The sequence below is a fragment of the Eptesicus fuscus genome, chromosome 22 (genome assembly GCF_027574615.1).
Source record: "Eptesicus fuscus isolate TK198812 chromosome 22, DD_ASM_mEF_20220401, whole genome shotgun sequence".
Lineage (NCBI taxonomy): Eukaryota > Metazoa > Chordata > Mammalia > Chiroptera > Vespertilionidae > Eptesicus > Eptesicus fuscus.
Window position 1 is genome coordinate 27,163,257 of NC_072494.1, and position 25,465 is coordinate 27,188,721.

The following is a 25,465-nucleotide window of genomic DNA, read 5'->3' on the forward strand; positions in this document are numbered from 1 at the left end:
GAAGTCTTGGCAGGTCCAAGAAAAAGTAAGAAGCAAAAGTTAAAGACTCCACAGTGATCACCAGTAGCTGGTTCTGAAAGCACTTAGACCTTTAGTATTTCTTGGGGGCAGTACCACACCTGACAATTTTGCTCCCTTGGCCTGATTTCAAGCCCATTTATACCTACTTTAAGTGGCATTTCGCTTTGTTTTGCTTTGGTAAATGTAACGTTCTTAGACTGTTATGTCTATTGGACTTAAATGAACCCCTGAAACGAAAGCTGTGACGTTCTGCTTTATCTGAAACCCAGAAGGAGGGTGATAAAAAATGGACAAAACAGGCAAATCATTATCAGCAGATAAATCACAGGCTTCCTAATTGTCTTGAATGTGTATTTACTTTGAGTGCATCATTTAAACACCTGTCCCATTGAGATTTTGTGCAGATGCTAAAGCCTAGAAAACTTGTTTCTGCTCTGAAACCTTTTGTAGTTCCACCCAGTATCAAAGGAGGGAATGTCACCACGGAAATATCAGCATTGATCAACAGCGTAATTAAGCTGGAGTGTGAAACACGCGGGCTTCCGATGCCAGCTGTCACGTGGTATAAGGACGGCCAGCCGATCCTATCCAGTTCACAAGCAGTTTATATTGATAAAGGACAGTTTCTTCATATCCCTCGAGCTCAGGTCTCGGATTCAGCAACGTACGTGTGTCATGTCAGCAATGTTGCTGGAACTGCTGAAAAATCGTTCCACGTGGATGTTTATGGTAAGGAACAAATAGGTGCTTTCATCGTGTCTCTTTCCACCTCTGCCTTCTAATAGGCCAACTTCCAATTCATTCACCAATAAGGTCCTGGTGGATTTTATCATTTTCAGTATGCATGGGTAGGAGTTAGAAGAGTTTGCCCCATGATTTGGAAAAATGTTTTTAAAAGTTACCGTTAGCAGGATGCAGTCCATTCATTTGGCCAACCATTTGGCCGTGGCACTTAGGGCTACCGGACCATTTGGTTTTTATGCAGAAGGTAAAATCATTGTTAGGACTAAAAGCATTCTCTTCTATTTGCCCTGCAGAAGCCAGACACGGTGTAGAATATCCCACAAATACTTAGAATAGCTGTAGATCAGCTGACCCAAGAAATCCTTTCCTCAACAGCCTAAGCCGGGGATGAATGGTAGGAGTCCTCCTATTTCATGGGGATTCAAAGAATTGCCTGAAATATTACTTTTTTTCTCACAGTTCCTCCAATGATTGAAGGTGACTTGGCTGTACCTCTGAATAAGCAAGTGGTTGTTGCCCACTCACTGACACTGGAGTGCAAAGCTGCCGGCAACCCTCCGCCAGTTCTCACCTGGTTAAAAGATGGCGTCCCCGTGAAAGCCAGTGACAATATCCGCATAGAAGCTGGTGGGAAGAAGCTAGAGATCACGAGTGCCCTGGAAGTTGATCGGGGGCAGTATGTGTGTGTGGCGACCAGTGTGGCGGGAGAAAGGGAAATCAAATACGACGTTGATGTCTTAGGTACATAAGGATGCCCCTATCTGGATTCTCAGATTCCTCGCCAAACCTGATTAGTTTATTAAAACTTTTTTTTTTTTGGCCTGGCCAGTGTGGCTCAGAGGTTGAACATCAACCTATGAACCAGGAGGTCACAGCTCAATTCCCGGTCAAGACACATGCTCGCTCGGGTTGTGGGCTCGATCCCTAGTAGGGGCTGTGCAAGAGGCAGCTGATCAATGGTTCTCTCTCATCATTGATGTTTCTATCTTTCTCTCCTTCTCCCTTCCTCTCTGAAATCTATAGAAATATAGTTAAGTTGGTTTTGGTTTTATTTTTTGGTCATGCAGTAAATAAACCTGGAGAATAAAATAATCTTCAGTAATAGAATAATTTAGTTTTCTGTTCAACTCTGGACTGCACATTACTGAGTGTTGGATTTGTCATTAGAGTCCCAAGATCCAAAAACTCACATAAATCTTCCACTGGTTTTGATAGAATCCTTTGCGCTTGTAAGTGCATAGGTGCATTTTACACCTGTGACCACATCTGACTGCAGGAAGGGAGAGAGCATGGTCTTCCGTGCCGAGCACCATGATGGGCAGCAGGAAGCTTAGTCTCTGGGTCTTGGAAGTCATCTTGCAACCCTGAGTCTCACTTCTTTTGAATTGAAGGCTTTTGAATAGAGGCCCGGTTTCTTAGGTTCCCTCCTTTTATTCTTATGAAAATAAGCAACATAAAATAGGAGTCAACTTTATATTCAGATGGTATCCCTAACACCATAGTGCTAGGTTAATTGCGAAAACTCCGCAATATGTCCAAAGTACATTCATTGACCCAGGCAAGTGTGTATTGTAAAATGTACTTAACATTTCAAATCCCCTTCATGTGCCAGTTACTGCGATACTTACCAACTCAGTGTGGCTTCAGGTGATGCTGTATTTTCTTCTTGCATACATTTCATTGCATGTTACATCTCTGTTGTTTTCTAGTGCCGCCGGCTGTAGAAGGAGGAGATGAAACATCTTACTTCATAGTGATGGTTAATAACTTATTGGAGCTAGATTGTCAAGTGACAGGCTCTCCCCCACCAACTATCATGTAAGGGTTTTGGTATGTCTATTAAATACCTCCCACTTTTTTATTTGAGTGTTTCAGAGCTATCTTGAAAGAGGTCCTGCACCGCTTAAAAGTGGTTGTATAAATTTACATTCTTTATATTCCTCTTTTAATAGACACACACTGTATACAAGGCGACTTTTAATTGATACTCACAGGGTCTTTAAATCTGCTCAATTAGAAGCATTCCTTTTATGCTCTTAGAAATGACATCTCCAGTTTATAGAAACAGACTATCAAGCAGTCTGTTAACTCTTCCTGGGACCCTGAAATGTTTAATGAACAACTAAGTAAGAAGAAATGTACCAGACATATTAGGGAAATAGTTAACAGGCATATATGTTTACTGATTCTATGTTCTCATTCCTTCATTCACAAAGCATTTCTTGAATATTTATCTTTCATTTCCAAAGTGCTATAGGAAATGCAATTAAGGAACAGTCAACTAAGGGAATAAAATATTCCACCTAGGATTATAAAACTGTATGGAAAGTGATAACTCATAAGAAATGAAAAAAATATAACGCTATATCATTTCAGGGTTTTATTTTACAGATGTTTTAAGATTGTGTTCATTTTGCTAGTTAATGTTATTTAAACATTTAAAGTAAATAATATTTAGGGGCATTTACCTCATTTTGTAACCTAACATTAATAGATGAATGAAGAACTCAAGACATGGTTACTGGGTTCCAACAATATGCCAACTTCTGTGTTAGCCTGGGTTTCTTTTTTTCCTTTCCCCACGTACAGTTTATTTTATAAAGTAAGAAAATAGGAAATTAGACAAATGCATAATTGAGAATTAATATATGTATGTGTATAAAAATATATAAATAAATATAGTTCCTCCAAGATACACACACACACACACGAATGTATATGTATATATGAAGATATATATATATATTTTCCAGGGACTTAACCATTTAAATACATATCCATACTTCTTTTTGCCTTGTTTATATAGGTGGCTGAAGGATGGCCAGCTAATTGATGAAAGGGATGGATTCAAGATTTTACTGAATGGACGCAAACTGGTCATTGCCCAGGCCCAAGTGTCAGATACAGGCCTTTATCGGTGCGTGGCAACCAACACTGCTGGAGACCACAGGAAGGAATTTGAAGTGACTGTTCATGGTAGGCTGAAGAAGGGACAAGAACATTTCATTTAAAATTAATTTTTGCATTGTTTCATTAGCTAATTCACTGTAGCTCTGGATAAATCTTGAGGTGTGGAGAATAATGTAAAGAATGTGGATTTGCACCCTGGCCAGTGTGGCTCAGTTGGCTGGGCATTGTCCCTGCACTGAAAGGTTGCTGATTCGATTCCTGGTCAGGGCACATGCCCAGGTTGCTGGCTCAATCCCCAGTAGGGAGTGTGCAGGAGGCAGCCCATCAATGTTTTGCTCTCATGTTGATGTTTTCTCTCCCTCTCCCTTCTCTCTCTCTAAAAATCAACAATTAAAAAAAGTGAATTTGACCTGGCTGGGGTTCTCAGTTGGTTGGAGAGCCATCCTGTATCCCTCCAAAAGGTTGCAGGTTCGATCCCAAGTTGGGACTCATACGGGAGGCAATTAATCAATGTTTCTTTTTTCTTTTTCTTTTTTAATATATTTTATTGATTTTTTACAGAGAGGAAGGGAGAGGGAGAGAGAGTTAGAAACATCGATGAAACAGAAACATCGATCAGCTGCCTCCTGCACACCTCCTACTGGGGATGTGCCCGCAACCAAGGTACATGCCCTTGACCGGAATTGAACCCGGGACCCTTCAGTCCGCAGGCTGACGCTCTATCCACTGAGCCAAACCGGTCAGGGCTAATCGATGTTTCTCTGTCACATTGATTATCTGTCTGTCTCTCTCCCTCCCCCACTTCCTCTTTCTCTAAAATTAATGAAAACATATCCTTGGGTGAGGATGAAAAAAAAGGGGGAATTTGAATTAAATAATGGTAGATTTTAGTCATATTATTAACACACTTACCCAAGAGATACCATGTGAATGCATAGAGAACTGAAATGTTAGGATATTCTGCATAGAATGCCAGGTCTGAGGAATGATCCTAAGTAAGATAAGAGAGGTAGGCAGAAAATTTCACATCAGAGGGCTATGTCAGCCTTGAAGGGTTTAGCCAAAGCAGGAGGGAGTGTGAATAGAGTCATTTCCAGAAATGGAGGCTGAGGGTGTTATGCAGGATCCAGGGCATCTAAGTGCATTCACAAAACTGGCACATGAGTGTGAAAACCATTACTGCAGTGACAGAAGCAACTTTCTGGCAGGTTGTTATGTGTCTCGCTTGCCAGCAGAGCTTGGGAAGGAGGGACTGGAACAAGAGACCGGGGAGCCATTTGGAAGTCATCGCAGAGGTTTCTATGAATGTCAAGTTCATTTTCCCCTCTCCATGCAGACTTTTTTCTCCAAAAGGCTTTTTTCCTGCCTTTTCAGTCCCGTGATGGAACATAGCTATCCTGTTTCACAGTCTCAGTTCCAATTCCTGAGTGAGGGAAGCTGGCAGGGCCAGCTTAAAGCAAGCTGCCATCCTGGTTTCTGTCAGCCTTCCTGGGGGCAGGGTCACCCACCATAAATATGGGTGCTGATTTAGTGAAGGAGTTCTCGAGAAGGGGAGGGTCACGATAAATAGAGAAAACACACCCACTGCAAATATATTGTACTGATTCTTTTGAGAATTAGAGTTTTATAATTAAGAAATAAGTACTCGCTAAAGTATAAATTAAGTGCATGGGGTAAAATCATTTCATGTTTTGTTTACATTTTTACAGTTTCCAGTTTCGTTTTGCATACAGCTTTTGAAGTGTCTGACCCCACTGATTATGGTTTTTTTGTTCCCTCCTTCCTTTGTCCTTCCCTTCCTCCTTCCCTTCCTCCCTCCTTTCTGCTCTCTCTCTCCCTCTCTCCCTTCTATTCTACTTTCTTCCTCTCTTGAATCTAGTTCCTCCAACAATCAAATCCTCAGGCCTTTCTGAGAGAGCTGTAGTGAAATACAAGCCTATCACCTTACAGTGCATAGCCAACGGCATTCCCAATCCATCCCTTACATGGCTCAAAGATGGCCAGCCTGTGAGCACTGCCCAAGGAAACTTCAGGGTAAGTAGAAATATTAGTGAGCCCCAAATGAGAAAGCTACACAAATCTTCCAGGAGCAGCACACACTTCTTTCCCAATCGTAGATTTTTCCTGTCGTACGGATTTTGCTGAAAATTTATTGAAACAATATGTGTTTTCCTAAGCATGTTTAAGAGCATTTAACTTAATATTTTCATATGAAGAATGGAGTTCATTAAAGACTAATTACTTGAACAGTCATATCAGTTTTTATTTTATTAGTTGGTACTTTTGTTATTTTGATTGATGACTATCCTAACTATTGAAAAATCGGTGTTTTATGAATGAACAGTGTTCATCAATACTAAGAATATCCCCAATATGTTCATCATAAACTAAGATTAAGGTAAAGATACATCTATATAGACCTAATTGAAAAATATATTTTAGCAAGTGTTATAAGCTTCAAGAGGGCAGAGATTATATAACTGGTGTATAAATGTATCTCAGTACATGTTTGTTAAGTATATAGATAGTTGATAGATAGATTCATAGATTCCAAACCTAGATAATTTAAATGATGCATTTAAAATTCAGATTAAAACATATTGCTACTAGGTTCAAGTTATTTGATTAATGTGTACATGAACATGGCTTGTAATACGTTTTCAATAGGGAGGGATGTGCTGAGTTCTTTTCTCAGTACAATAGGTGGATATCTGTTCATTTATTATTCCTATTGCAAATCCAACGGAAGGAATCTTATACTTTGGCTATTGAAAGATTTAGTATGGAGCCTTCAAACATAATGCAAGTAAACAGCTGTTTACTGGAAATAGACATTTATTACATAATCATACAAAAATATAATTGCACAGTGTAATGAGTAATTTTAAGAGAAAAAAAGAGAGGTGTGACAACAGATAATGAGGAAAGCCTTGAAGCATGTGAGTGATTTATGGAGAAAGCCTCTGAGCAGAGATCTGAAGAATACGCAGGAGTTAAATGGGTGAATTAGTGGAAGAGAACTGGGAGGGTAGTTCAGAGAAGGTGTACATAGGCAAGCAACTTAAAGGAAAGGAGAGGATGACACCTCTGAAAGACCTGAAAGCAGCCAGTGGAGTGAGGAGCAGAGAGCCAGAGTGAATGAGCGGTATTAGGGGAGACCAGAGAGAGCAGGCAGGAGGCACGTAAGTAATAGTAATGATTTTCTTTTTACTGCAAAGCAATGGGAGATCTTTGAAGGGTTTTAAGAGACGAGAGACATGATCAGGGTTGCATTTTAAGTAGTTACTCAGGCTCCTTTTGGAAAATGAATTGAAGGATCAAGAGTAGATATGTGGAAATCAATTAGGATTTATTTGTGTAGGAGAGGGAAGATAGAAATTTGGACTCACATACTGGCCATAGAAATGAGGATACGTGGTTAGATTTGAGAGTTATTTATTGTTATATTATTAGGACTCAGTGATAGATTGCTTATGAAAGGTGAGGGAGAGGGACGTATCAAGGAAAACTGAGGAATCTAATCTACACAAATGCATAGATTGTCATGACTCTCAGTGACATAGGAGACTCTGGAAGAGGACGAGTTTGTGGTGGGGAAGGGTGGAGGGGAGAGGGACCTGTGATTTGAATTTTAGATTTTGGGGGTTGAGTTGACTTTGAAACAAACTAGTGAAAATGTCAAGTAGACCACTGAGTATGTGTTCCTGGAGCTCAAAGGAGAGCTCTGGCTGGAGATGCCGACACTTAGATGATATTTGAAACCATGGTCACAGTTGATTTGATCCAAGGGAAGAATAAAGGGTAAGAAATAGGAGAAAGAACTGACTGAGTTCAGAGTCATAAGAAATCATGGCATTTAAAGGCTATGTGCAAAAATCCAGAAGGGAATATAAACATATGAATGTGCTGCTTAACATATTTAGGACGTATGGCTGGAGAATAGTGGGAGTTTACATGGGAGTGTATGGAGAGAAGATCATTTGGGGTCAGAATGTGGTAAGCCTGGAGGGCGATGTTGAGCTGGGATTTCATTCTGGGCAAAGTAGTGAGCCATGAACAAGCTTTGAGGGAGGACTGGTAAAAGGATCAAATTTACATTGTGGACAAATTATTCTGGCAACAGCGTGCAAGATAAAGAGTTTGGGAGGTTGGAGACACTGGAATATAAATTAAGCTATTATAATCCCACAGTGGCTGTGAGGATGGAAAATAGGGGATCTGAGAAACATCGAGTGGTATAGTTAATAGGAGAGTCATAGTGGGCTCCAAAACCTAGACGACTGGGAGCAGAGTGGGTGCCATTAAACCAAGTTGGAAGCATGCAGTGGGAAGTAGGTTTAGAGATGCAGGAAATAATTATAAGCTTTGTTCTGGACATGTTAAATTTTGTGTGCTAACCTGTCCAGCAGATAGCTGGAACCACAAGTGCTGAGCTCAGGAGAGAAGCTGAGGCCAACACTGTAAATTTAGGAGTCTGCACAGGATTCTTCACTGAAGCCAAGGGTTTGGCTGAAAACTACCAGAAAATTAAGTTTCCTCTTTTCTGGGACAGATTCTGTAAAGTCATCTAAGGAAGTCAGAGAATGAGAACTGAGGGAAAATCCAGTGTCTCCAATACCCAGAAGGTAGAGTGATTCAAGGAAAAAGGTGGTCAGTCAGCAATGCCAAAGGCTATAGATGATGAGAAGAGAGGATGAGCTCACTCCATAGGCTGCTGGGTATTTGTCATTGGAAGTTACTGGTAGCCTCTGAGTAGACAGTTTCAAAAAATAACCACTGAATCACCAGTTCCAAAATGATGGAGGACACTTGCAATAAGTTTAAGAGGGACGTAAGGAAAAACAGGGAAATATTTATCTGCATTTTCGTTATTTGCACTTTATAATTTTTTTACTTTTTTTCTGGCCCCCATGACCATTTAATAATAATAATTAAAAAAAAGATTGTTGTTTTAAAACTTTTTATGAAGTGTGATATAAATGTGACCGTGTTTTCTCAAATAGCTTAAATTTTAATCACATAACTCACAGTGCTAAAGTCTTTTATTCAGTGGAGTTTTATGACTCTTCCAGCAGGCTAGCCTTGGGTTATTTTGCATTTTCCAATCAGTAAGAAAAGCTCTTTAATCAAACGAGTCTATTTTCTCGTGCAGGATGAAGTGATCTGGCTCTAATCTTTTAAGAGAAAATGAAGATAATGGCATAAAAATATAACTAGATATTATAAAGTTAAATGGGTTTGTCTATCTCCAAAAAGGTTTTCCAGTCCAAGATTAAGTACCAAATGCTGCTATGCTTTCTGCTCCCAATTAGATACAGTCTTCTGGCCGAGTCCTACAGATTGCCAAAGCCCTGATGGAGGACGCTGGCAGATACACCTGTGTGGCCACCAATGCGGCGGGGGAAGCCCAGCAGCACATCCAGCTGCACGTGCACGGTAATGCCATCCCCACATCCTAACAAAAGTGTATTTCTTTGCCTTTTTATTTCAAAACACCGCGGGCTCATGTTTATTGAATTTCACTGTTAAAAAGAATAAGTGTTTATTTTATTCTGTACTTAAAAAACGTAGGTGTTTTGTTTTTTTACATTATTGTAATTATAATTGCTCGTCTTAAGATCTTTAGTTTTCAGGTTGACAAATAGGATGTGCCAGAGCTCATAAATAAGTAAATACACTACCCTGTGTTGGAGTGTATTCGATTTCTGTTGACAACTTTCTGCAGAAAACTGTTGTTGAAAAGGCAGACGTTGCAAGGTTGTTCCATAGAATTGTCTGTGATCTTCTTGCCTGTAAGAGGGGTTTTGTGAGTCAAAGCTAACCTTGACGCAGGATCTTCTCTCATGGTGACCATGGACCACCTCATGAATATTACAGCTTCACAGTAAATTTGAAAGACTGACCTTGAATGTAAGACTTCAATCCCTGGAGAGTCATCAGAAAGGGCCAAGAAATACAGACTTGGACTTTCCTGAGTCAGCCAAGGATATTTGTAAAGAGTTATTCAAGATCTCCACCTAAGCATTATTCATTTTCTCTAATTCTAATTGCCGTTAAACCATTAATTAATTCACTCTACATTTACTAAACCATTTAACCTAAAAGAATGCCTTAGCACCTACCTTAATTCTAGGTACATAGTAGGCGGTCAATAAATATTTAACAAATGAAAGAATACATAGTAAGTCAATAAAAAAAATTAGAACATTGAATTCTTCTAATATGTTTGTTTACATGTTTTCTTTAAATTGTTCAGTTAAAAGATTCAAATCATCAGTTCCCTAAATGTTCCCAATAAACCAATTTATTCTTTCCCCAGTTCCCTAAATATGAACACCTAAGTTATGGATGTCATACTCACAAACCATGTTCCTTGAGAGGATGATTGTAACCATCCTTAAGCTCACCATGCTTAAGGCTTTGGTGACAGGCTAACCCACCTCTCCCTTAAGTTGCCTTGAATTTGCCTTGTTCCTCCTAAAGCCTAATACCTGCCCCCAGGGTTCTTTGGCAGCTGTCTCCAGCACATACTCAGATCTCCACCTCCATCTAAGCATATGCTGGAGTGGGTCTGCTCTGCGTTCCCCATTTTCCTACCCAGCGGCTCTTTTTCTCCTCCTGGTATAGGCTGTTTTTCTTCTCCTTTCCAACATTTCAGACTTTATCTGGTCTCCACTGGCTAAGAGGAAATAGTGAAGTGAGAGAGTTTGTTATGTTGCAATCATCTCGTGCACTGGGATTCAGCTGACTTGGATTTAAATTCTGTGCTCACTGTGATCTAGGTTACCTTGAGCAAACAAATTTATTTTCTCCGAATATCTGACTTGTGGAGTGCTTTTGAGGATTAGAGGCATTAGATATACAATACCTCCCACCTCTACTCTCTCAGGTTATCCAAAAGAAGGATGTTTTTGTTCTCTAGAATGACTTAAAATACTTAAATGATGATTCTATCATGAAGAACAGAGTGTATGTCTCCAGAACCAGGAAGAACTAAACTGTATTGTTTGGGGAACCCAAACTTTAATGTTCGTAAAAATCGTACATGCTGCATGTTAAAAATACCACTTCCTAGGCCCAGGCCCAGATCTTCTGAAACAGCATCTCTGATACAAGTGGTCTGTGTGCTATTACTTAGAGAAACATTAGCCCAAACTCCAAAGACTCACCTAGAGTCTTGCCAGTGTAGTCAAGAGTGACCAAAAACCAGAGTGCAGGAAAGAAACCAAGCATCCAATCAAATCCAAGAGCAACAACAGAAGAGGAAAAGTAGAATCAATACACGTCTATAAACCTGGCGTCTGATTATGGTAACAATGTGTATGTTAGCAGGAAATGCAGTTGGGGTACTCACAGTTACATGGAAAATAATCAGGGAGTGGGGTACCAAGCTCAAAGACATCTGGGTCAATGTGAGAAGAAAGAAACAGAAGGTGAGTCATTAAAACAATCTCCTTTATATGAACCACAAATAGAATGAAAGCAAGATACTGGACTAGCTGAAAATGTTTCATCTTATCCCATCTTGACTGGTCTGGATAACAGTTCATCAGCCTGAATTAATAATAAAGTGAACTTTAAACGTAGTACTTATTATGACCAACCTGGAGGAATAGTTGGCTAAGTGAATATGACAGGAATCTGGACAGAAAGCTGGAATATCATCTTGACACTCGTGACCGCAATGGTGCATTGAATACAAATAACTCTAAATTTGATCTGTCCTCTTTGTTACTTGTGTTATTAATTTCATCAAGAATTGGAGATGTTAAAAAAAAAGTGTAGGAATTTCTAAGGGATTAGTGGATGACAGATTTCAAAAAGATCTCAGAGATTAAAATGACAAGTTAATCTGATGTGGGAAACCACATAAGAATAGGGTGGAGAAGAGGGGTTGAAAGATACCACACATTGAAATACTAGATGTATTAATGGCTTTCTTCAATTACTATAGAGATGGTAACTCAGTTTCATAATAAAGTTAATCAATCTTAGAAATCAGTAATAGAAGCTTATAGTATGACAAACAAGAGAGGAATTGATTCTGTTATACTCCCGCTCTCTGAATGCTTCCAAAGTAATATATGTAATTCTGTTATTGTATATTAAAAGGGACATTGAAAAATCTATAAGAAAGCATGTATCCTTTAATTTAGTTCATTCATTAATTTATTCAATCAGTTCTATAGTTGCCTTTTAAGTTAAGATTTGTTTTTATCCCAGTCTTTATTTTTGGGATAACACATTCAGCAAATGAGCATTTATGACAGTTGTCATCCAGAAGTGTTCAGTCTTAACAAACTCAGCCTCCCCTGTTAATGTTTTTCTTTCTTATAAAAAAGACTAGTGGCCCAGTGCACGAATCCATACACATTGAGAGGAAATTAATTAGAAGAAATATTTTAATATCGCTGTTCGCCCTTTCTCTATAATAGAAGTGTCAACCAAATTCACAATCGACAATGACAGATTGAAACACACGCGTGCGGTTGGCTCCAGCGAGAGCTTTCTATGTATGGCGTATGCATGAGTCAACTTAGGCTTTTATATATAGAGATCATAGATCCTTCCATTCTTCCCAAGAATGGAAAAAAAAAAAATCTTTCTAAAAGGTGAAGTATGGGTCCATGGTCTCCTGGACTGAAGACCAAGTCATGATCGCGAGAAGAGGAGCGTTCTTATGATTCCCTGGGTTTTCCAGGGGAGTTCTATACATCACAAGAGGCAGAGACTTTCCATAGGTGGTCCTCTTGATCATCAAGGTTTCATAATTCTAGAAGTTCTAATTCTCTAGACCAAGCTAAGAAATCATATCTAAACCTCAGGTATTTGCCAAGTGAGACAGATGTGTCCACACACAAACAATAATATGGCTCAAGCATTTATTTCGTCTGCACTTAATTATTTCCGGGGGAAAATCAGTCATGATGAAGCACTCAGAAGTCTCATGTGGTAGATAAAAGCATGGGCTTTGAATTGGGTTCATATATTTCCAAGTGACGGCTGTAGAACAGTGAGTTTAGATGTTAACTGTTTGAAAGTTCAGTTTCCTCATCTGTAAAATGGGGAGGAAAATGATAATACCATAATCAGGGTGGTTATTGTGAGGATTAAATGAAAGACTATTCGTGAAAGGCTGAGGCTGGTGTTTGGTTCCTACTCATCATCTGTAAAAAGTAGCTTAACCCCGTTTGATCAAACATATATTTGGCGCCTGGCCCTTCTCACTGCACCAACATTTTAACAAATATATCTAAAGTCCTTCACTGTTGGCCAGGAACCGTCTGGGGTCTGTATGAGTTGTCTGCTGAAAACATTAATGGAGCTTCCCTTAATTTAATTTTGTTATTTTAAAGTATTTGCTTGGCTAACATTTCCTAACACCCACTTAGGAAAGGTTTCTCTATAGTTTCTGTGTTTTACTTACTAGCTCACTTGTGGCCTAAAGGAGACTTGGGAATATTGTAGTGGGAACATTTTTTTTTTCTTTCTTAATGGGTAACTTCAGTTCAGAACTCTACTATTTTCTTGGTATAGATGAATTTATTACTCTGTCATAATTTTGGTGGTTAGGGAGGATTAACTCACCCATATTACTTTTACATCAGTTACGTATTAATTCAAATTTAACCAAGATTTGAAAAAGTCAATTCATGCCTTTAAGTGGTTGAAGTAATAGGCAAAATCTAGCCTACGATGTGTTCAGAAGAAGGAACTGTGGTTTTGGCATGATGTGGCTTTGGAGGAAGGAAAATAGTGGGGAAAAACCAACAAGTTGCATGGAATTCGACCTCCTGCTTGGAGTATGCAGACATTTTCTCATTTTTTGCATAACATATTGTTACCTTACTAATACTTCTGTCTAGAAAAGTGTTCACTTAAATTCAAATTGCAAGACTGTCTCTTTAAATGCTAGAAAGGAATAATTGAAATTACATTTGTTGAGAAGACCATTTTTTTCCATTGAATGGGCTTGGCCCTCTTTTTGGAAATTATTTGACTTTAGATATGTGTTTATTTCTGTAATCTCAAATCTATTCTATTGCTTAAATGTCTGTACTTATGTCTGTACCACACTGTCTCTTTTATTCATTTCCCCCCCAGCTTTATTGAGGCATAATTGACAAATAAAATTTTACATATTTAAAGTGTGATGGCTTTATATATGTATACTTTGTAAAATGATGACTACAGTCAGATTAATTAACACATCTTTCACCTTATGTAGTTATGTGTGTGTGTTGATAACACTTAAGGTCTACTCTCTCGCGGTATTATTACCATGCTATACTTTACCATGCTATACTTTAGAACCCCAGAGTTTATTCATCTTATAAATGAAGCCTTGTACCTTTTGACCAGCATCTCCCCATTTCCCACATCCCCCAGCTCCTGGTAACCACCATTCTACTCTCTGTTTCCATGAGTTTAACTTTTCCACATGTAAGTGACATCATAGAGTATTTGTCTTTCTCTGTCTGGCTTATTTCACTTAACATCACGTCCTCTAGGTTCATCCATGTTGTTTCAAGTGGCAGGGTTTCCTTCTTTCTCATAGCTGAATAATATTCTTCTGTGTGTGTGCATGACATCTTTTATCCATTCATCTGTTGATGGACACTTAGGGTATTTCTATATCTTGGCTTTTGTGAATAATGCTGAAATGAACATGGGAGTGCAGATATCTATTTGAGAAACTGGTCTTATTTTATTTATCGTTAAGCACTGGTCTTTTATTCCTTTGAATATATACCCAGAAGTGTGATTGCTGGATTATATGGTAGTCATTTTAATTTTTTGAGGAACCTCCATACAGTTTTTCATAGTTGCTGTATCGATTTATATCACAGCAGCAGTGCACAGGGGTTCTCTTCTCTCCACGTCCTGGCCAGTTTATATGAGTGAGTGATGTGTCTGGGCTTCTTGCAGAGCCACCCAGCCTGGAGGACGCGGGGAAGATGCTGAATGAGAGCGTGGTGGTGAACAACCCTGTACAGCTGGAGTGTAAGGCCGTGGGGAATCCCTTGCCTGGTATGTTTACTTGTGGACTCTATGACTTATTAACATATTAAGATTTCTGGGAATAGTTCAATCTGTTCATGAGCATAATATAGTAATTACTAATAAAGAAAGGTTATAGATACATTTCAAGGTAGATAGTATTTTCACATTTTCATTACTTTAAATGAATAATTAATTGTCTTATTGTTCTTCCTGTGTCCATAAAACACATGCTGATATTTCATATACATTTATTTTGAAAAATATATTTTTATCTAGTCCACATTGGATATCTTTTTAAAAATATATATATTTTTTATTGATTTCAGAGAGGAAGGGAGAGGGAGAGGGAGATTGAAACATCAATGATGAGAGAGAATCATTGATTGGCTACAAGCCCCACAATGGGGATCAAGCCTGCAACCCAGGCATGTGCCCTTGACTGGAATCGAACCTGGGACCCTTCAATCCACAGGCTGGTACTCTATCCACTGAACCATGCTGATTAGGGCCATTTTGGTTATCTTTACACATCAATCATTTCATGAGACTATTACTGTGTTTATTCTCATCACTAGTAAGTTATTCCTAGGAGTCAATAATAACATACATTTTTGAGGCTAATAGTGAATATATGTTTGGTTTTGATTAGATGTGAAGAGAGGAATATGTACAACAAAAAGAAATAGAACCAGTTAAAAATTTGCTCCCAAACAATATTGATGCATTAGAGACAAAATAAAAATTTTTTATAAATTCATTGTCAGGACTCTTATGTTGGCTTGGCTATTCATGTTCTTCTTAAATTACTTCCTCATAAAAATCTCCCTAAAGCGAAATTTAAACAGATTAAATGAAATGATAAGCACAAGAATAAAGCAGTTGTTACTGTTTGAGTTAAGCTCTAATTTAGTGTAGGAATTGAGCTTTTCAAAGAAACAAATTAAACAGATGGGCCTCTCCCCTCTTGCCCTTGCAGTGATCACATGGTACAAAGATAATCGTCCGCTCTCAGGTTCCACCAGTGTGGCTTTCTTGAACAGAGGGCAGATCATTGAGATTGAAAGCGCCCAGATCGCGGATGCTGGCATATATAAATGTGTGGCCATCAACTCAGCTGGAGCCACAGAACTATATTACAGTCTTCAAGTCCATGGTGAGTGCTGCTTCTCCTGCATTCACCCTGGGGAAAAGAAACATGCGAAATGACGAAGTCCTTCTATAAAATTCTAGTGTAAATATTTAATAGAGTGTGTTAGTATCCCCTTTATAGAAGAGTATGGTGTTCTAAAATTGATAAAGGTTTTTACTTCCTGATTCCTATAAAAATGCTTTATTTTCACTTGCTGCATTGAACTTACATTTGCTTTTTAGATGAATTGTTGAAATAGTCATCAACCCTCTTATCAGCAATGACAATAGCCCTGTTTGTAAATACAGTACTGCCTATCAGAATCTTATTTTTAAACAAATGTTTCCAACTTATTATCTCTAATAATACTTTTAAGAGGAGTTTGTAGTTAACATACTAGAGTGGATACAGTGGAGGGACATCAATACACACACACACACACACACACACACACACACACACACACATACATGTATCCATGCGCGCGCACACACACAAGAGCCAGAAATCAAGAAATAAAAATCCACTCTGGTATCAAAAACTAGATTTCCTACACAAAGTAACAAAACCTCATTTTCCTCATCTGTAAGGTGGCGAGACTGATCCTTGCCCTACTTACCTCACAGGATAAATGTGATTAGAATCCCAAATAAGAAAAGTGAAAGAACTCTCTGCACGCGCCCCCCCCCCTCCCCCCAATATATATACATACCAAAACCCACAATGTGAAAACACTACTGTGGACATTACATATAATGTTCATTACTTGGAGGTGAAATCTGTGATGTGAACTTAGTTTATTTACTTGCTTATTTTTTTTCAGTGCCCCCATCCATTTCTGGCAGCAGTAACGTGGTGGCAGTGGTGGTTAATAACCTGGTGAGGTTAGAATGTGAAGCCAGAGGCATCCCTGCCCCAAGTCTGACCTGGCTGAAAGATGGGAGCCCTGTCTCTGGTTTCGCTAATGGGATACAGGTACTCGCTGTCATTCCTTTGGTGAAATCTACTACCTAATCATTCAATACAGGAAGTACAAGCAGATAAAGCTGTTAAAGAGATTTGGAGAACAAGGATTCACAAACGTTATCCAAAAGCGTACACATATACATTCATAACTACTATGGACACACAATTGGGATTTCCAAACAATTCGTTAAAAGCTCAGTATATTTAGCAGTTACCTTATAGCATATGTAGTGCTTTCTTTTAGATACTTTCTACCTCCCACCTCCATTCCCTGCCACCTCCACATGAGCGACCTTCCTCAAAGAAATATTCATCAACACCAATAAACAGGAATTTCCTTGGAGAATTTATATTTAAATGTATGAAAATAATAATGACTCAGAAAACCATATAGAGTATATTTACTTCTACAAAATTACCAAATAAAAACATAAGACATCATAAAGGCAACATTATAAGAAATGAAATTAGAGTCTGAAAAAAAACAACTTGTTTTACACTGATTCAAAATTAAAAATATCAGAACACATATATCTCTTTTAAAGTGTACTTTAATGTTATTTTGTTTATCAGAGAACGTAGTTCTCTCACCATTCTACTTTAGCTTTTCTTGAAATTCCAATGCTTACAGAATTTGGGATCTTAAGAGATGTAAGTTAAGGTCAGTATATTGGAGGTGCAACTAGATCAGTGGGCTACAGGGGCCATGAATGTGACAAATTATTTCTTTGACTGCTACTTTGCTGTTAATTTTAACTTCTCACTTGTTCTCCCAAATTAAAATTAGGAGGAGGTTAGCTCCTCTGTTCCTTCCCCTGCCCCTCATCCTCCCCCGGTGGCTTTCTCTTTCTCTGTAGTAAGTGTGGGTGAAATTGGACCCTCGCTTGATCCTATGGAGACAGACTTGTTTTCAGTGGTTATTACCACATTGGGTCCTGGCCTTTCAGTCTTCCTCCACAGAGAGGATGGGTTAAGTGATGCTTGCACACTTTAAAATAGCCAAGTGGAAATCTTTCTAGAGACAAATGTCTATCGATTAATCTCAGAACATAAGAGAAAAAGTCTGTTTACATTACTCTTCTCAGGGGGCATGTTGGTTATTTAGCTTTCTTATCTCTGATAGGTTCTGTCTGGGGGACGCATCCTGGCTTTGACCAGTGCCCAAATCAGTGATACGGGGAGATACACCTGCGTGGCCGTGAATGCTGCTGGGGAGAAACAAAGGGACATAGACCTCAGAGTATATGGTGAGACATTTTAACAATGGTTTCTGCTCTGATATGGCTGTGTTTAATCCTGAGATCAATGAGGAAAGGAAAGGGAAGTTTTTGACAATAAAGACCTATGAGCAATAGAAATGATATTATAAGATTAATTCAAATCAAATGCTCCCTTTCTACCTTGTATTTATCTTTAACTAATTATCCCTTTTTAAAGGTCTGAGAAATAATGCGTGCATTAATCATGTAGGGTGTGGGTTTTATGGAGGACCCCGAGGAGCATGACTACGGAGAGCAGCTTTATAATTTGAAAGATACAATGTCCTCACTAAAGCAAGCATCTGTTCAAGAAGCTCCTTTGATCCATTCTCCTCAAAGCCTTGACTTTACTACTTTTTAATTATATTTACAAGCAGCATATACTTGCAATCAGCACTTGGTAGTCAATACTATGTCCATGAATTAAAGGCTATTTGAGATGCAAAAGTTAAACTAAGCATAAACTTAGACTAAATTTAAGTTTTGGGTGTGGTTTTTCCCCCCCTATCTGTGCATCTGCTGTAAGGTACAAAAGGGAATGTCTGAAGCTAACAGCCCCCAGAACAAAGTTGGGTCCCCATTGGCCTCCATTCATAGATTACACTGGTCATTGCACATTTTAGTATATCTTTGCATTTAGAACTTTGTTAGGCTTTTTTTTTCAGGGCCTTATTTCATTATATTTCTTGGTTCATGGAAAAATGAATTTGTTTCTTCTGTGGCCCCTCAAAGAATATCTGTTTAATGCAGTCCTTCTTTTCTAAATCCCACCTCACTCCCAAATAATTCACTCCTATTCAAATATATTACTTATTTTTCAAATAAGTTATAATCCTACCTAATAAAATGGTAATATGTAAATTACCATCACTCCGCTACGCCCACGATTGGGCCAGAGGGAGGCGCAGGGGGCGGGACTCAGGGTGGCTGGGGTAGCCGATTGGGTGTGCTGCGGAACAGAAGGGGCCTCTGGGGCAGCGAGCTCACGTCCCGCCTGGTGCACCAGCGGACAGGCACCCAGCTCCACCGCGATCGAAAGCGAAAGCATGTAGGGGACCCTACACGTGCATGATTCAATCATGCACTGGGCCTCTAGTTTTTTAATAAAAAGGCCACTTGTTGCAACATGGATAGCATGCATGTCTCATTAGGCTGAAAACTCCCCATTTGCATCAGTAGACTACTAAAGGGCTCTCTATGCATCTCTCCTGTTTCTTCTACAGTTGACATGGGTCTGTGTCAAACCTCCAGCTTTGCTGGTGCTCTCTGTCTGAGGGAGCAGAGGGTTCTGAAGTACTCATCCCCACAGACTCCAACTCCTTCCCTTCAAGGGCCTCCTTTGTGCTTTATGGAGAACTGGAATGTGCCAACCTCAAATATCCTTAGAGAATGGTTCATCAATCAGTCAAAGCATGTGGCACAATAGCTCCTTCAGTCATCAGCAAGCAGGCAGAGGGGTGACAATAGTATTTACTGGGTGTTAGTGAGCAATGAAAATTGGGATTGGCTCCTTCCATTTCTACATTGGTTAGTGTCAAAGTGGACCTGGGAGGTGATCGGGAATTGATGTTTTCCAGGACTTACAAAGATGTGCATCACTATTCTTTGTCGTTGGCTAAGATACTTCCACACCACCCTTTTAGTCTGAAAACCCGGATCTTTCCTTTGTTGTAAGATTCAAATTTCCAGCTAAAATGGGTATATATTTGATAATGCATATGTGTGTTTAGCATTTGAAATATATATGCATGGCAAACTACTGTAAAAATTAAAACGGGTTTTCAATCTGCAATTAGTTTCCAATCGGTGTTCTACTATTAGTATTATTTCCATACATTATATTCCTATCTTTGTAATAGTAATCTTGGCAATCTTTTGTCTAATTAGAGCCTAAAGAATGTGTATCCCCAAAGGTAAATTCCTTTCAGATATACATTGTAGAGTGTGGGGCTGGTAGGAGGAGTAGACAGTGAATAAAGTACCTTTCTCTACAGTTACAAGAATAGGTCATTAAAATTTTTTCTCCTGGTATAAATTCACAGTATGTCCTACCATATTCTGACAAGAGAATTGAGTTTTTAAATGAACTGGATTTTTGTAGTATCTTTTCTTTAAACTTAAGCTCAGAGAACTTTGTTAGAGATCACACATTCCCCAGCACCTCAACAAGTATAACCCTATGGCAATTCTAATTTTGGTAATTAAACTTAACTAGTATAATGCGTAGGATGAGAAACAGACATAACACACCCCTTCCTAAGCAACATAACCACAAAGCAAATTATGGATAACATCTAAGAAAGCTGAGAATCTGAAGGGTAGAAGCTTTTCTCTTCTCAGACTAAACAAAAAGTTGAAAATGAAAGACAGGACAGAAGAAATAGATGTGTTTCAGTAATATATATCCTTGGCTGTAATTAGATTTGCTTTATGTTCCTTAAGGAACACTCTATATTTTGTTTTCATTTTTCCTCTCAATTTTAAAAATCTGGTATCCTTTTGAACTTGATTTAAATCACTTAGCTGTAAAGAAAAGTAACTGAAAGAAAAGTATTTGAAAATAAATTAGCATTCTGCTTTCTTAAATTATTTCTGACTTTTACACCTACAGGGAGCCATCAAGAATTCATGCTCTTTAAAAAAAAAAAAAAAAAATTCATTCTCTTTTGTTGCCCTGGCCAGTTTGCTCAGTGTTTAGAGCATTGGCCTGTGGACCAAAAAGGGTCATGGGTTTGATTCCTGGTCAACAGCATGTATCTCCATTGTGCTCCGTTGGTCCCAGGTCCCGGCCAGAGGCGCCTGTGGGAGGCAACCAATCATTGTGTCTCTCTCACATTGATGTTTCTCTCTCTCCCCCCCCCCCCCACCTCTCTTTTTCTCTCCCTCTGCCTCTCTCTCTAACACACTCTCTCTTTCCCCTCCTTTTCCTCCTCCTCCCTCCCCTTCACTCTCTCTAAAAAAAATCAGTGGAAAAAATAGCCTTGTGTGAGAATTAAAAAAAAAAAAAAGAATTCATGCTCTTTTGTAAATTCTACAAATAATCTAAGATAAATATAATTTCATACAGTTATGGCACTTTTTATCCACTGAGATCAGACTACTTGAAATTATTTCCAAGCTTTGAAATCAACTCTTCTATTTAGGGCTCTCTGTGCTGAGAATCGTGAGTGTATCTGTTTTCATGATACTTTAGGAAATGGCACTAATTGTGCTGATTTTGCCAATATTATAGTAGTTTTCATCTGAAACGGGACCAGCTGTGTATCTTTTATCTGTGTCCCATGCTGAAAACAATCCCACCATTATCCGTTCCCCATCGATGACTTTAAGCTCATCGAGAGCCAGATGTCTGTGGGTGCCATTAATTCAGCAGAAGGGGCATCATCCTACACAAATGCTCCGCTGGTCTGTTCCGGTCTTTGCACATGGCATGTCTTCCTTCAGCATCACTTCCTTTGGCTTTGGCACCTGCCCTGCATCCAGAAACAGCACAAGAAAGTGCTCTTAGTCCGTTTCATATGTCTTTCCCTCTGCGGTAGGCAGGGTCGCAGAGAAACCTCCTGGCTATAAAAACAAGTTGATCGCATTCATTGTCATTTTGCCACATGCTACAGTGTGAAGCCCAAAACAATGGCTAGTGGACTATGACATTCTTCAGCACAAAGATTTTATTTCTGCTGAAGCATTTGAAAAGTTTTTTTTTAAAGAGTCATTTCATTGAAACTTACCTTTTCCTGTAAGACAAAACAAAAATGAGAAATCTGACAAATTTCCCATCATCCTAAGTAGTTATGGGATTTCAGGAGAAACGGATGAGGAAATTCTCCTCTGTGAATTTTGAAGTGTCCTTTTTATAGCAACAGGCTTGATTTCATCATTCGTTTGTGTATTTGAATTATTATAAATACAGGCCTGAAGGAGTCCTTGGGGAGGCTACGGAGCCCACCCTCCCATTCTTGGCAGGGCTGTCCCTAAACCCTCTAAGACAAATGACTGTTTATTTTTTAATACATCCAAAGGAAGGAGATTCCTTAAACTTCTCCAAGAACACATTTCAGCATCTGACAAGCCTTCGAGCCAGGGAATTCAAATCTTAATCTCATTAACATTTCACATCATTTCCTCTTTTCATGTAATTGTGAGTGTGTTGCGCAGCTGGTCACTGATTTAGTTTGTTCTTTATTGTGCCGTTTATCCCACATGGTTTTTATTCCATAGAAGGTTGACAAGGTACCGTGGAAAACCACAAAGTGCTCTGAACTGCAAGCACGAAGACTCCTGGCTCTGCCACCAATTAGTGAGGTTATTTCAGATAAGCTGTTGTCTCTCACCCCCTTCATTTTGCACAGGGTGACTCGGTAGGCCTGGAGTATCTCTTTCACCGTTATACCTCTGTGTTTTTATTTTGCCTCTGTTACAATGAAATTTATTTTCTTTTGCAAAAAAAAAAACAAATAAATATCAAAAATGCATTTGCTGTAATCCATTATTTCCAAAATACTTCATGAATGATTTATTCCTTTGAAAATCTTAAATAGTAATATGGAGTTCAAGAAGTTTCTTAAATGGGCACTTGGTGAATTCCTGTTCTAAAACATTTTTTTAAGAGAAAAGATGGTGAAAACTATTTTTGTTCAACAGCAGCACGTTCATCGGTGATTTTTTAACATTTTTGATTCTAAACTAAATGATGCAAAGAGGGTACGTTAGAATGATCGTGATCCTACATCTTAAAAGAACCGGTAGAGTTATCCAGTGTATATATGTCCTGATGATTAATAATGACAAGCCGTGGGCTGTCCTGCTTGATCCTGAGGGAAACCCCATCTTTCACGTAGTTCCGCCAAATATCATGGGAGAAGAACAGAACGTCTCTGTCCTCATCGGCCAAGCTGTGGAGCTGCTATGTCAGAGCGATGCTATCCCTGCGCCCACGCTGACTTGGTTAAAAGACGGCCGCCCCTTGCTGAAGAAGCCAGGCCTCAGAATCTCTGAAAATGGAAGTGTGTTAAAGGTAAGGCTGTCGATGCCTTTATTTCTTCTTAGGTTGCTCGTAAGCTCATGGCTTCGGTATGACCCCTATTACATTTGCCTGTCTTTACAAATGTTCTATCAATTTCATATTATAAAAAGTCTAGGAACCCTTTCATCAAGGGGGTTTGTAATATTTTTTAACATTTGGGGCTTAAGTTTTAAATATCTAATTCTTTATCCATATTTGTAGCCAGGAATCATCCAAAAATGTTTCTGGGCAACATTTAAAGAATAATTGTTAGGAGTGCCTCATCCGTAGTCATTCAACCGATCAGCAAATACCCATTCTAGGAGCTCTGGGTAGGGATGCCAAAAAGTGTAAGATGCATTTCCTGCCCTCGGTGTCTTCTAATTTCAACTAAATTTAGGGGACATTTTCCGACGGTTAAGTCAAAAATGCAATGAGTGCTGTAAGTCTAAGTTAATGACCAAGTGGATGCATTTTGAGAAGGTAGCACAAGGTAAAGCTGTGGTTATCTAGAACCTTCTTGGAAGGTTATTTGCATTTTTATGGGGCAAAAGCCCTGATTAAGAAAGCAAGTGAGCTACTGTGACTGAAACAGAGAATTTAACAGAGCGAATATTCGGAAATAATTCTGACATGGTTGACTTGACTAAACTAAGAGTTAAGATTTAAAGCCAGCCAAAACCGGTTTGGCTCAGTGGATAGAGCGTCGGCCTGTGGACTGAAAGGTCCCAGGTTCGATTCCCGTGAAGGGCATGTACCTTGGTTGCGGGCACATCCCCAGTAGGGGGTGTGCAGGAGGCAGCTGATCGATGTTTCTCTCTCATTGATGTTTCTAGCTTTCTATCCCTCTCCCTTCCTCTCTGTAAAAAATCAATAAAATATATTTTTTAAAAAAAGATTTAAAGCCAGCCTGAGGAATTAGGATTCAGGAATGTTTCTAAAATCTTCACAAAATAATCCTATTGAGAAATTGAAAGAATGGCTGAGTAATCTGCCCACGGTTACTAAATGGCCGAAATGGGTTGTGAATACAGGAGCATAGCTTTGACACCCTTGCTGCCACCCACTCGGCCTTCCAGCCTCTTGGTCAAGGAAGGTTACTACTGGCAAGTAAAGAGAGTCTTGAGAAATGGATGATGGGAATGTCAGCACATAGGAAGCAGAGACGCTTACACAGGAGAGCAGAAGCATGGGACGAAGTGGGAGGGAGTGTGAAGGTGTATGTTGGAGGCCATAGGGTAGAGACCTTGCGAATTATGATCCTGAAATAATGGAACTATTGAGGAAGGAAAGACCAGAATCACTGAATTGGGAACTAGGATGAGTCAATGAGCTATACAGAAAAAAAGAAAGGAAAAAAAGCAAAGAACACAGCCCCGCTCAGAGGCAGAGCCCAGAGTTCTAGAAGGCAGCTGGTAGAATGCGAAAACCTTAACTCTCACTGAATGATAGAAGGAAACAATTATATGGATACAAGCCCCAGCACTGGTAGGGGAGAGTGATGTGTGGTTAGAACTGTCAGCAATTTTCACTGAGCATAGCAGTTTATTTCTTCAGAGCACAGATCCCAAGGGGTTGGGAAGCCGGGAGAGAGATGCTGGATGGTGAAGCAACCCTGACATTCATTGAATCCCCACTTTGGAGGTTGGGCAGGCACCCTAGAGTGTGCAGGTCCCACTGAGGGGCATCGAGAGAAGACCCCCTTCGCCCCCGCTGTACTAAATACTTTCAAAGATAACTTTAACTCCAATGACTCAACTCCTTTGAATGATTTAGCAGTTGACTGTGAAGTTACTTGGCAATCAATGTCATACTGTTTGTTATAATCTCTTGTATTACCTTCTGGTATTAGTTACACTTCATTATTAAATTCGTTTTTATGTTTATATTCTCAACGAGATTGCAAATTCAAGTCAGAAACCATATGTTACACTATACTTGTTTGCATTTTCTACCTGCAGTACCAGGTACAAGGTTCTAAGTAGCTGCTGAATGTTCAGTGAATGCGTGGTGAATGAGTATTGATGCATGTTGCAGATAAATACATGGAAAATGTTTACTGATATTCAATTACCTACCAGGCGCCAACCTGAGTACTAGGAGATGAGACTAACTGAATATAACATTTGGCTTGAAGAAGTTTACAAGCCCTTTTGGGAGACGAGATGTAATAAATCCATAAAAAGAGTATTATTTTACTGAACAATGTCCTAGATGTAGAAAGATTGTACACTTTAAAGCTTTAAATAACAAATTCAGAAATTGTGATTTTTTAAATATTTTATTTGAATTATATTTAAAAGGCCTTTCTAGACCTTCAATGACTAATATTAGTGAAATTAAAATAAGGTTTGACATAGACAAATATTGTTGAGTCTTGATAAGTGTTGGATGTGGATAGTGGTATGACTGTAATACAAGTTGTTGAAT

At 39.0% G+C, this 25,465-nt stretch overlaps 1 protein-coding gene across 1 annotated transcript in view; it reads left to right on the top strand.

Moving 5' to 3' along the window:
* Positions 1-25,465, top strand: part of HMCN1 (hemicentin 1) — a 379,559-nt gene that overhangs the window by 231,312 nt on the left and 122,782 nt on the right. The window contains exons 31-41 of the mRNA XM_008145958.3: positions 472-750; positions 1,225-1,506; positions 2,475-2,583; positions 3,572-3,741; positions 5,555-5,709; positions 8,988-9,111; positions 14,605-14,706; positions 15,656-15,832; positions 16,632-16,783; positions 17,898-18,021; positions 22,872-23,047. Coding sequence (XP_008144180.2) covers positions 472-750; positions 1,225-1,506; positions 2,475-2,583; positions 3,572-3,741; positions 5,555-5,709; positions 8,988-9,111; positions 14,605-14,706; positions 15,656-15,832; positions 16,632-16,783; positions 17,898-18,021; positions 22,872-23,047 — 1,850 coding nt within the window. The remainder of the gene's footprint in view (positions 1-471; positions 751-1,224; positions 1,507-2,474; positions 2,584-3,571; positions 3,742-5,554; positions 5,710-8,987; positions 9,112-14,604; positions 14,707-15,655; positions 15,833-16,631; positions 16,784-17,897; positions 18,022-22,871; positions 23,048-25,465) is intronic.